Source organism: Somniosus microcephalus, chromosome 7, assembly GCF_052327205.1.
Source record: "Somniosus microcephalus isolate GS21.2 chromosome 7, FLI_Smic_1.0, whole genome shotgun sequence".
In the NCBI taxonomy this organism is placed as follows: Eukaryota; Metazoa; Chordata; class Chondrichthyes; order Squaliformes; family Somniosidae; genus Somniosus; species Somniosus microcephalus.
This window is the reverse complement of record NC_140993.1, coordinates 263137820-263150746: the sequence shown is the minus strand read 5'-3', so window position 1 is coordinate 263150746 and position 12927 is coordinate 263137820. Positions and strand designations below refer to the sequence as shown.

The 12927-nt window shown below is 46.7% G+C and overlaps 1 protein-coding gene across 4 annotated transcripts in view; it reads left to right on the top strand.

Moving 5' to 3' along the window:
- col14a1a (collagen, type XIV, alpha 1a) overlaps positions 1–12927 on the top strand; it is a 278665-nt gene that overhangs the window by 258248 nt on the left and 7490 nt on the right. For all 4 annotated transcript variants that reach the window (XM_085993692.1, XM_085993691.1, XM_085993690.1 and 1 more), the window contains 2 exons: positions 8148–8336; positions 10882–10959. In XM_085993692.1, coding sequence (XP_085849818.1) covers positions 8148–8336; positions 10882–10959 — 267 coding nt within the window. The remainder of the gene's footprint in view (positions 1–8147; positions 8337–10881; positions 10960–12927) is intronic.

The window sequence follows — 12927 nt, the reverse complement described above, 5'->3', positions numbered from 1 at the left end:
TTATCCAATTGGGTAATGAAGAGTCTGTTGGCTTTCCGATTGGCCGTGGGAAGGTGGGGCGCCGTGAGGATGGACGTGTTGGGCGACCAATGGCGGGCGTGCGGGGGCGAGGCAGTTGGAAGTCATCTGATGAAATCTCCAGGAGTAAGTCCAACCAGAGTTGGCAACACTAGCTGAATGGAGAGCAGGTGCTCACTCACAACAAAAGGGAAAAGGAAAGGGAAGAAATACATGTATTTATGCGGTGCCTATCCATATCTTTTTTTAAAAATCAAAAGTGATTCATACACAGTTAATTACTTTGAAGTCCAGTGAATTCAGGCGGTAAGGCCCAGCTCTACCTGATCTCTTCAACCGGATTTTCCTGGCCAGGACTGCAGCTGGTCATTTGCCACATGCAAATGGTGGCAGGGAAGCAGTGCCTGGGGGGTTACCCTGCTCCTCCTGCCCCACTTACTGCTGCTTCTGGTGGCTGCCATATGGAAACCTGGGACAGTGGCCGGTGAGGGGGATGGAATCGGTGACACGGCAACGGAGTTTGTGGCGGGTGCTGAAGACGATGGCATCGGTCTTCCCAATGTTTATAGAGTCATAGGGCTGGATTCTGTCAATGGGGAGCTTTTGGAGGCGGGACTCCCACTTGTCGGGTTGTAGTCCCGCTATTATGTCCGTGTATAATTGAGACACGGACTGCAGGAGTTGATTATAACAAGTCTTTACTGAATGGAGACAACCTGGAAACTGAAACTACAGAAGCCTGCTAGGGCCTTTTATACAGGGGTGGTCACTGCCGGTACTGCAGTCTGAGACCAGTTATTCCCTTAAAGGTACATACACAACAATTCCTCCCCTTTTAGATAAACAGTACATAACATTCATTTAACAACTAAATAATAACTAATTACAATTATAATTACGGTTGCTAGATACATTGGTTAAAGTTAAGCAATTATAAGTTCAGCCTTTGAGGAGGCTTCCTGATTCTGTCTGGATAACGCCTCTTTGGGATATCAGGTTCTTCTGGCAAGGTTGCGTCGGGATCAATGTCATTGTTTGGTTCGTCTGCTTCCAATATCACCGATTCTGCGGTTGATGCAATTGGTACTTCGGTTTCATCGCCAGGTGTATCAGATCGTGGTGTGGAGTTGACATTTTCCAGTGACTCTAGAATCTGGTCAGCATGGCATCTTACAATGCTCTCTCCAACGTCCATGGTATACATTAGAGGTCCTTGCTGTGTACAGATCGTTCCTGGCTGCCATTTCTCTGTGCGGTAGTCCCGGGCCAAAACTGGTTGACCTATCTTAAAACTCCTGGTCGGCCTTTCATTCATATTCTGAAACTGCCTGTTCTCCACATCTCTTCTGACGTTTGGCTTAACCAAATCCAAGCGGCATCGTAGTCTTCGATTGAAGAACATCATGGCTGGAGTTTGGTTGGTAACTGCATGTGTCGCATTCCGGTAGGCAAACAAGAAGTTATCCACCTTGTGTTGTAGGGGTATATCTTCATTACACATTGCCTTGATAGCCTTCTTGAATGTTTGAACAAACCTCTCGGCCAATCCATTAGTGGCTGGATGATATGGGGCGGATGTGTAATGCTTAACACCATTGTTCTTTAAGAACCTCCGGAGCTCTTCAGACACAAACTGTGGTCCATTGTCAGAGCAAATCTGTTCAGGCAGCCCATTCCTGGCGAATATGGTTCGTAAGACTGTGATAGTTTTTTCTGTGGTGGTTGAGGACATTTTTATTACCTCTGGCCACTTTGAATGTGCATCCACCGCAATTAAAAACATCGAGTCCATAAAGGGACCAGCAAAATCAATGTGCACCCTTTGCCATGGAGATGAGGGCCACTCCCATGGATGTAGAGGGGCTTGTGGTGGGGCATTTTGGACCTTCTGGCATCCTGTACAGCTCTTGGTCATCTCTTCGATTTCATTATCGATTCCCGGCCAGCACACAAACGCTCTGGCTAAGTTCTTCATTTTTACCCCTCCCAGATGACCCTCATGAAGCTCATTGAGCACTCTATCCTTCAATTTGGGTGGAATTACTACTCTGGATCCACACATCAAGGTTCCTCTGCACACTGACAGCTGTTCTCTTCTTGGCGAGAATGCTGGCAGCAGTGGTTCGCCATGTACTGGCCATCCCTTCACCGTTAAATCATAGACCCAGGAGAGTGTCGGGTCATTTCGTGTTTCCTTTTCTATGTTTGCATTTGTCACAGGGAGACATTCGACTATAGTCGAGTGGAATAACTCCACTGGATCCACTGCCAGTTCTTCTTCCACTGTCGGCAACAGTAGGCGCGACAGTCCATCAGCATTCCCATGCTGTTTAGTTCCTTTGTACTCGATGTCATATTGGTGTGCCCCTAGGAAAAGGGACCACCTCTGCAGCCGTTGTGCCGTCATTATCGGTACGCCCTTCTGAGGGTTGAAAATGGAGACGAGAGGTTGATGATCAGTTAGTAGAGTAAATTTCTGACCGTGCAGGTAGTGATTGAACTTCTTCACCCCCCACACCAGGCTGAGGGCCTCTCTGTCAATCTGGGCGTAGTTACGCTCGGCTGAAGTTAAGGAGCGTGACGCAAAAGCTATCAGCCTCTCTGAACCATCAAGGAATTTATGTGACAGTACCACCCCAATGCCGTAGGGAGACGCATCACACGCCAGTCTTATCGGTAGTGATGGGTTGTAGTGAGCCAATACTTCTCTTGAAGTGATTAGGTCCTTACTCTTCTGAAAGGCCCACTTACATTCATCGCTCCATTTCCATGCTACTCCCGTTCATAGTAGGGCGTTCAGTGGATGCAGAATTGTGGACAAATTCGGCAAAAACTTATGGTAGTAATTCACCAATCCGAGGAATGACCTCAGTTGCGACACATTTTCAGGCGCTGGAGCCTTAACTACCACTTCAATTTTGTCAGGGGACTTATGCAACCCCTCTTCATCAATCACGTGGCCACAATACGATATCTGTTTCTTAAAAAACTCGCACTTGGGGCGATTGGCTCGTAGCCCATGTTCCCGTAGTCTAGTGAGCACCTGCTCTAGGTCGGCAAGGTGTTCACTGTCATCTTCACCTGTCACAAGGATGTCGTCCAAGTAACACTGAGTCCCCGGAATCCCTTGCAGGACTTGTTCCATCGCTCTTTGCCATATCGCCGGAGCTGATGCTACTCCGAATACCAGTCGATTATACTGGTAAAGGCCTTTGTGAGTGTTTATCGTGAGATACTTCCTAGAGGATTCTTCAACCTCCATCTGCAAATATGCTTGTGCTAGGTCAATTTTTGTAAAACGCTTCCCTCCAGATAGTGAGGCGAAGATATCTTCTATCCTTGGAAGAGGATATTGTACTGTGTGAAGGACTAGTTTCACCGTCACCTTGAAGCCCCCACAGATGCGAACCTTCCTTGGCTCCTCAGACTTATTGTTTAACATTTTCTTCATGACAGGAACGATGGGTGTCGCCCACTCGCTCCAGTCTACCTTAGATAACACGCCTGCATTCTCCAGATTCTCCAGCTCTGCCTCGACGGCTGGGCGAATTGCATATGGTACCGGTCTTGCTTTGAAAAACTTGGGAATTGCATTCTCCTCTATTTTTATTGAGGCGGTTATGCCTTTAAGAGTACCCAGTTCTTGTTGAAATACCTCTTTGGCGTCAGCTAAGATTGTTGACAATTGTCCAGGAGTGACATCGTCATCCTTTTTACCAGCCACCGTCAGTGCCTGAATGGAGTGCCAGTCTAAACTTATCTTTCTGATCCATTCACGTCCCAATAACGGTGGTCCACCATCTTGCAGAATGTAGAGATACAATTTCCGTATTTTCTTGCCGTTGTATTCGACAGGCACCCTTATTTTTCCTCTGGGGTATACTTTTTGCCCCGTATACGTCCTCAAGACAATGGATGTCTCTCTCAAGGGTATGTGTGAGAATAGCCGCTCGTAGTCTCGTCGATTCATGACGGTTAGAACTGATCCTGTATCCAATTCCATTTTGACTTGGGACCCTGCTATCGTGAGGGTGACCCAAATGGTTCTGTGATCCTCTTTTGCGATTACGTTGTGAAGTTTGAGGCAGCTTAGTCTCTTGTTCCCGGATTCACTGTCGCTCATCTGGTCTTCGGAACTACTGTCCGCCATCTTTTGTACTTTCCTGTACGGTTCCTTAGTAGCCTTTTTGTTGTCGTTGGTCTTCTTCCCAGACCTGCAAACTCATGCAATGTGTCCCATCTTTCCGCATTGCCTGCATATTTTGTCCTTGGACCAGCAGTCCTTCTGGTCATGGTTTGTTCTGCCGCAGCGATAACATTTTGCAAATCCCCGTGTCATTTCGTGGGTGCCGTATTCCTGTGGCTTTTGTTGTATTTCCGCAGCTCCCCTTGCTGCTGCTTCGTATGACACTGCCACGCTGAAAGCCTTATCTAGCGTCAGCTCTTTCTCTGAGAGTAACCTCTTCTGGGTTCCTTCACTCAGGAGTCCACAGACAAATTTGTCCCATAAGGTATCTGCCAGTCCTGCTCCGAACTGACAGTGCTTTGATAGCTTGCGTAGTTCCGTAAGGTAATCAGCATTGCTCTCATTTTTATGCTGATTTCTCCTGTGGAATTTAAATCTTTCTGCTATCAGCAGTGGTGTAGGATTTAGGTGTTCCTGTAGGATAGCAACAATTTCGTTAAAACTCTTCGCCTTCGGTTTGGCTGGAGTAATCAGGTCCCGCAATAGGCCGTACGTTCTTGCGCCCATTAAATTTAGCAATACCGATGCCTTTTTCTCATCGGCTATTTCGTTTGCCTCGCAATATACCTCGACTCCACATACGTGGTCCAGTCTTCTATTGCATTATCGAAGGCAGTGATATCACCAGTCTTTGGCATCTTGAAAATCTAAGATGGCGCCTCCCGCGCTTTGCCTTCGTCTCCGATGGATCAAAATGGCGCCTCCCGCGCTTTTCCTTCTTCCCCGCCGAGTTAAGATGGCGCCTCCCGCGCTTTCCCGCCGCTGCCGCTGCTGCCAACGCTGCGCTCCGCGGTATTTTTATTTTTCTATCGTGCTTCAATATTTGCTCCGTTAATTGAAGAACCGTTCCCGTCGTGGAGCGGACCCTCTGGGACACTTCCCTCCCTCTTCTTAGGTCCGAACGCTGCCCGGCTTTGAAGCACCGGCCGTGCCCTGTGTGCTCCACCCTCTCTCTCTCTCCTTGCTTCCCGACTCGCTGCCCGGCCCCGTTGCAGAGCCACCCAATCGAGCCCCAGCCCGCCGCAGCCCAGGAAGAATCAGTGCACTACCTGCCACCAGCCCGACCAGCTGGGGAAACCACAGACTGGAGACCAAGCCTGGCCCTCGACAATCTCTCCTGCAACTTTTGAATTTGATGATTTGGAGGGCGGTTGCCCACGGTCGACGCCCGTTTTTCGAGTTTCTTTGGATTATTATTTTTTTCCTTTCTTCTGGCTTCGACCTTCATCTGAGGAATGGATCCCCTTGAGGTGCTGCCGAATTGCAGGTAAGTTCGTTTCTAACTCGTCGCCAGTATTATGTCCGTGTATAATTGAGACACGGACTGCAGGAGTTGATTATAACAAGTCTTTACTGAATGGAGACAACCTGGAAACTGAAACTACAGAAGCCTGCTAGGGCCTTTTATACAGGGGTGGTCACTGCCGGTACTGCAGTCTGAGACCAGTTATTCCCTTAAAGGTACATACACAACACCCGCCTCCATTGACTTGTGGCCAACCCACGCTATTTTCCCTTGATTGATCTTGTTAATCCCACCCAGCAGGCCAATTAAGGGACATCTGGTTACTGGTGACGTCAGCGATTGACATTTCATCTGTCAAGAGCTTTTGACAGCTGAAAAATCAGCATTTGACAGCTCTGTGAAGCTGTCAAACACTGACAATCTGTCTTCCAACTTGAGTCCTTCTACTCAGACTCAGTTAGAGATCTCTCCAGACCAGAAAGCAGAGGCTGCAGCTTTTGACAGTTCAGCGACCATTCTGCTTTCTGTGCCGGTGAGACGAGGGACTCCCGAGACCTGAAGGAAGGAAGCCTGCAGGAAGAAGTAACGGTAAGTAAAACTTATTAAAACACTTTACACTTACCTCACACACTTATCTCTGCACACATGCACCCATCACTCACCTGCACAACGGACATCTCGACCCCTCCAACCCCTGCAGACCGACGGTTCACCTCGCTAACTTGGCATGGTTCGGAGCCGTCAGACAGCCCACACTTCAGGGCTAAAAATAGGGATTAGGCAAAAACTGCCTGTTAATTGGCACTAATCCCCTTCCTGCCTGGGGGAGGCGGCTCCCAGCACAGGTCGGGTCCCCGCCTCCTGGGACGTTGGCACGGAGGTGGGTTGGGGGCGGGATGGGTTCCTGCCCCCCGATTCTGCAATTTTCCCACCACTCCCGCCTCCAAACCCGCCTCCTCGGGGCTTGGAAAATCGAGCCCATAGAGTTATACAGCACAGAAAGAGGCCCTTCAGCCCATCGTGTCTGCACCGGCCATCAAGCCCTGTCTATTCCAATCCCATTTTCCAGCACTTGGTCCGTAGCCTTGTATGCTATGGCGTTTCAAGTGCTCATCTAAATGCTTCTTGAATGTTGTGAGGGTTCCTGCCTCTACCACCCTTTCAGGCAGTGAGTTCCAGATTCCAACCACCCTCTGGGTGAAAAAGTTTTTCCTCAAATCCCCTCTAAACCTCCTGCCCCTTACCTTGAAACTATGCCCCCTGGTTATTGACCCCTCTACCAAGGGGGAAAGTTCCTTTCTATCTACCCTATTTATGCCCCTCATAATTTTGTACACCTCAATCAGGACACCCCTCAGCCTTCCCTGCTGTAAGGAAAACAACCCCAGCCTGTCTGGTCTCTTAATTGGAGGAATTGCGGATCATCCAAGACTGGATGTCGGACAAGCAGCCTGACAAATACAGAGGCAGTAGAAGGGTCAAGAGAGGCGGTGGAGAGGTAGAGCTCTGGGTGTCATCAGCATACATGTGGAAGCTGACCCCATGGTTTCCGATGATGTATCCGAGGGACAGCATGTAGATGAGGAAGAGGAGGGGGCCGGGGATAAATCCTTGTGGGGACTCCAGAGGTAACTTTGGGGGGGGGGGGGGTGGGGGGGATGGGAAAAGAAACCATTGCTGGTGATGCTCTGGCTATGATCAGACAGGTAAGCGTGGAACCAAACGAGGGCAGTTCCACTGAGCCTGACAGTGGAGGACAGGTTTTGGAGCAAGATGGTGTGGTTGACCGCGTCAAAGGCTGCAGACAGGTTGAAGAGCGTGAGGAGGGAAAGTGCACTGTGGTCAATGTTCCCTTTAGGCTGCGTGGTGTACCTCCCGCCCAGCCAGCTCACCGGCTTTTAAATGCAAAAACCGTGCATGGGTGGATTTTTGAATGGGCCGCGTGGGCCAAAAAAAATTAGAGGGATCATTGACTGTGGTCACTGTATAGATAAAGTGTGAGGTGGTGCATTTTGGTAGGAGGAATAAGGAGGCCACCTACTCCTTGGAAAATAATAGTCTAAATGCGGTAGAGGAGCAGAGGGATCTAGAGGTAGAGATACACAAATCACTAAAAGTAGCGACACAGGGTAATAAGCCCGTAAAAAAAGCAAATAAAGCACTGGGGTTAATTTCTAGTGGGATAGAATTGAAAAGCAGAGAAGTTATGTTAAACTTACTTAAATGCATTTAAGGAGAAGCTAGATAAACACACGAGGGAGAAAGGAATAGAAGGTTATGTTGATAGGGTGAGATGAAGAGGGGTGGGAGGAGGCTCGTGTGGAACATAAACACCGGCATGGACCAGTTGGGCCGAATGGCCTGTTTCTGTGCTGTAAATTCTATCTAACAGCTGTCTCTGAATTATATTTATTTATGTATCAACCATATATGTGGTCATAGTCACAGAAGATTTAGGTATTATAAAAAAGTTATTTCAATATAATTTTTCCACTAATGAGTCAGACTGAAAAAAGGGTACCTCATGGGTTTGGAAACATTCATAAAATTATGTGGTGTAGTCCTTGAAGCGAATGTAACCTCTGTGCGTCTGTTTGTGGCACGAGTCCTCATATTTGGACGTTCTGATTTTCTTAGGCCACTTGTCAAGATACAACTCCATTCTCAACCACATTCCCAGCAACTCGGTTCAAGTACGGCCGGCTCCAGGGCCTCCGGGAGAACCTGGCCGTGAGGGATCTGCAGGTCCACCAGGAGAACAAGGACCTCAAGGCCGACCAGGATTCCCCGGCAATCCAGGCATGCCCGGCAGGCCAGGAGAAAGAGGTAATAATGTAAATGCCATGTCATAGAATAATACAGCACAGAAGGAGGCCATTTGGTCCAGCGTGCCGGTGCCAGCTCTTTGAAAGAGCTCTCCAATTAGTCTCACATCCCCTCGCTGTTTCCCCACAGCCCTGCAAATCTTTCCTTTTCAAGTATTTATCCAATTCTCTTTTGAAAGTTACTATTGAATCTGCTTCCACCGCCCTTTCAGGCAGTGGATTCCAGATCATAAGAACTCGCTGAGTAAAAAAATAAAATTCTCCTCATCTCCCCTCTGGTTCTTTTGCCAGTTATCTTAAATCTGCGTCCTCTGGTTACCGACCCTCCTGCCGCTGGGAACAGTTTCTCCTTATTTATTCTATCAGAACACTTCATAATTTTGAACACCTCTATATAATCTCCCCTGAACCTTCTCTGCTCCAAGGAGAACAATCCCAGCTTCTCCAATCTCTTCACATAACTGAAGTCCCCTTTACCTTCTCTGCACTAAGGAGAACGTTCTCCATTGTTTATGTAAAAATGTGACAGGATGTTATGAGCTGTAGATGTTTTCTTTTTTTATAAATAACGAAGACATTCATATAAACGAGAAATAAATTGTCTAAAAAAAAAACACCTGGCGTTGATTTCACCAACTCATCGACCCAAATAGTAATTTCATCCCATCTTGAGGCAAATTCACACTAACAAGGCAAAACGTATATCGGCGTAGCTGTTAGAACAGGTTATAGAACGTTCGATAATTACGGCCAAAGTACTAAGTGCCCAGATGGGGATAGCTTAAATAAATATATTAGGAGTGTTATAATATAGCAGGAGTTCAAAATTAAAATGGTCGACTTACAGGAACAGGAGGCGGCCATTCAGCCCCTTGAGCCTGTTCCGCTATTCAATTAGATCATGGCTGATCTGTATCTTAACTTCATTTAGCTGCATTGGTTCCGTAACCCTTAATACCCTTTGCCTAACAAAAATCTATCAATCTCAGTTTTGAAATTTTCAATTAACCCCCGGCCTCAACAGCTTTTTGGGGTGAGAGAGGTCCAGATTTCCACTACCCTTTGTGTGAAGAACTGCTTCCTGACATCACTCCGAACGGCCTAGCTCTAATTTTAAGTTTATGCCCCCTTGTTCTGGACTCCCCCACCAGAGGAAATAGTTTCTCTCTATCTACCCTATCAACTCCTTTAATCATCTTAAATGCCTCAGTTAGATCACCCCTTAATCTTCTATACTCAAGAGAAGCCGAGACTATGCAACCTGTCCTCATCATTTAGCCCTTTTAGACCCAGTTACATTCTGATGAATTTGGGCTGCAGCCCCTCTAAGGCCAATATATCCTTCCTTTTCTCGCAGCTATCTAGGTGACTGAAGCAGGAGCAAATAATCTGTTGTGGCATCCAACACAGACTATGCTTAATGATATTATAATTCAAAACTACAAACAGGCTCATACAGCAATGCAACTATATACGCGCACACACACACACACACACACACACACACACACACACACACACACACACACACACACACACATGCAACTGAGTAGCAAGTCAGGAGTGTTATTCAAATATTCATTGTAAATCACTAATTGCCTGTACATTCACAACGGGCAACAAATGAACATGTTGCGATCACAGGATTTACTGCCAGCACCAACTAAATGGACATTGGCAACTTCAATCAGCGAACAGTAGCCAGTTTGCAACATTAATCACCATCAAGTTCTTAGTTCGTTTTTCTTTTGTTTTACATGAGAAAGGGTTGGTTGACTGGTTTGGTTTGACACTTGCGGTCATTAGCAAGAAAGCTGAAAATGAGTTTCTTGGCGGGATTAACATTAAACAAAAGCCCAGCAACAGATATGAGGCAAAGCTCTCCTCACCGTTACTCTTTACCAATGGTGAACATAGGAAGGAACATAGGAACAGGAGTGGGCCATTCAGCCCCTCGAGCCAGTTCCGCCATTCAACTGTATCATGGCTGATCTGCATCCTAACTCTATCCACCTGCCTTGGCTCCATATCCCTTAATACCATTGGCTACCAAAAAGCTATCAATCTCAGATTTAAAATAATTAATTGAGCTAGCATCTACTGCTTTTTGTGGGAGAGAGTTCCACACTTCTACCACCTTTTCGGTGAAGAACTGTTTCCTAACTTCTCTCCTGAATGGCCTGGCTCTGATTTTAAGGTTATGTCCCCTTGTCCTAGACTCCCCCACCAGCAGAACAAAGTTTCTCTCTATCTACCCAATCAATTCCTTTCAAAACCTTAAAAACCTCAATCAAATTACCCCTTAACCGTCTATATTCCAGGGAATACCAGCCTAGTTTATGTAATCTCTCCTCATAATTTAACTCTTGGAGCCCTGGTAACATTCTGGTGAGCATCAAAGAGAATGTAAACAACGTGTCAATGCTAACAAAAACGCTGTCATTTAGTTGAAACAATTGAGTTTGGTACTGCACTCGAAAGGTGAGCAGTAGCCTGTGTTCCATGTACGGTGGTGTGAGTTTGTTCAAGTTGTTGAATTTTCATAGGTTTGTCGGGTGAGAAAGGAGATCGGGGAGCTTCAGGCCTCAGCAAGCAGGGACCAAGAGGACCAGCAGGAGCGCCAGGTAAAGCGCTGGTTTCATGCTGCACTATTCAACCACAGGTTTTATGCTTCACAAATGTATTGCTCGTTTTGTGAGCAGTTTTCTACTCTCGCCTCTGAGTCAGGAGATTGTGGGTTCAAGTCCCACTCCAGAGACTTGAGCACAAAATCCAGGCTGACACACCCAGTGCAGTACTGAGGGAGTGCTGCACTGTCTGAGGTGCCGTCTTTCAGATGAGACATTAAACTGAGGCCCTGTCTGCCCTGTCAGGTGGATGTAAAAGATCCCATGGCACTATTTCGAAGAAGAGCAGGGGAGTTATCCGAGTGTCCTGGGCCAATAATTATCCCTCAACCAACACCACAAAAAAAAGATGATCTGGTCATTATCACATTGTTGTGTGTGGGAGCTTGCTGTGCGCAAATTGGCTACCGCATTTCCTACATTACAACAGTGACTACACTTTAAAAAGTACTTTATTGGCTGTAAAGCGCTTTGGGATGTCCTGAGGTCTGGAAGGCGCTATATAAATGTCTTTCTTTTTACTGTCTAACAATAAGCATAGGACTATCCATCTCATCACTTCAGTACAAGTTGTGGCTCCAGCCATAGCAGACTAGCTGTCGTAATGAGGGAAAACCTTCAGCAGAGCCCCAACAACACATCACACAAGCACAGTGTGACATGTGGGATGAATGTCCATGGGGGTTCTCCACTTATCTGCTGTAACTTTGGGGGAAGAGCCACAGAAGCCCCGGAGAAATGGGGTAAATGATATTCAACCCAATTTCCCATGGCTCTTCTGGTGAAATTCCCTCTTGGAAACTCTCTCCAGATTTGCTCCAGCACTTTTTTTAAAGGCACAGGTGCATTTGAATGCAAAAGGTCCATATTGGGCAAAACTTTAGATGATCGCTTTTGGGCTTCATCCTAAAGCCTCGTGAATTATGGATGAGCGGTCAGGGGAATCTCAGTCTAGAACTGTGGATTGAGGTTCAAAATTCTACTTTCAAGTTGACAAAATCCCAAATGTATGCTTTGGAATACAGGTGGACAAACTAGTGGCCAGAACCTGGTCCTTGGAAAAATTAGGGAGTGGTTACAATAAATAATCTTTGTGTGACTGTAAAGTGCAAATTCTGGTCTTCTGCCCAAAGTTTCCTGGCATCACGGCAGCTCTGGCTATTGTTTGAATTTTGTTAAAATTTCCTGTCATGGAAATATGAACTCGATCTCTAGAGGGCGGAGGGATCAGGTTGATGTCAAGCATATGTGGAACTCCCCAAAAAATTCACAGTCCATATGCTTTTTGCTGGTCCAGTGGGCATTTATCAGTATGTACTCTGGCACTGCGCCTCTGATCCCTGGTGGTCTCATTAGAATCATAGAATCCTACAATGGTTACAGCACAGAAGAAGGCCATTCGGTCCATCAAGCCCCTGCCAGCTCTCTGCAAGAGCACTTCAGCTAGTCCCACTCCCCCGCCCTTTCCCCGTAGCCCTGCAAATTTTTTTCCTTCAGGTACTTATCCAATTCCCTTTTGAAAGCCACAATTGAATCTGCCTCCACCACCCTCAGGCAGTGCATTCCAGATCCTAACCACTCGCTGATTAAAAAAGTTTTTCCTCATGTCGCCTTTGGTTCTTCTGCCAATCACCTTAAATCTGTGTCCTCTGGTTCTCGACCCTCTTGCCAATGGGAATAATTTCTCTTTATCTATTCTGTTCAGATCCCTCATGATTTTGAACACCTCTATCAAATCTCCTCTCAATCTTCTCTGCTCTAAGGAGAACAACCCCAGCTTCTCCAGTCTATCGACATAACTGAAGTCCTTCATCCCTGGAATCATTCTTGTAAATCTTTTCTGCACCCTCTCTAAGGCCTTCACATCCTTCCTAAAGTGCGGTGCCCAGAATTGAACACAATAATCCAGTTGAGGCCGAACCAGTGTTTTATAAAGATTCATCATAATTTCCATGCTTTTGTACT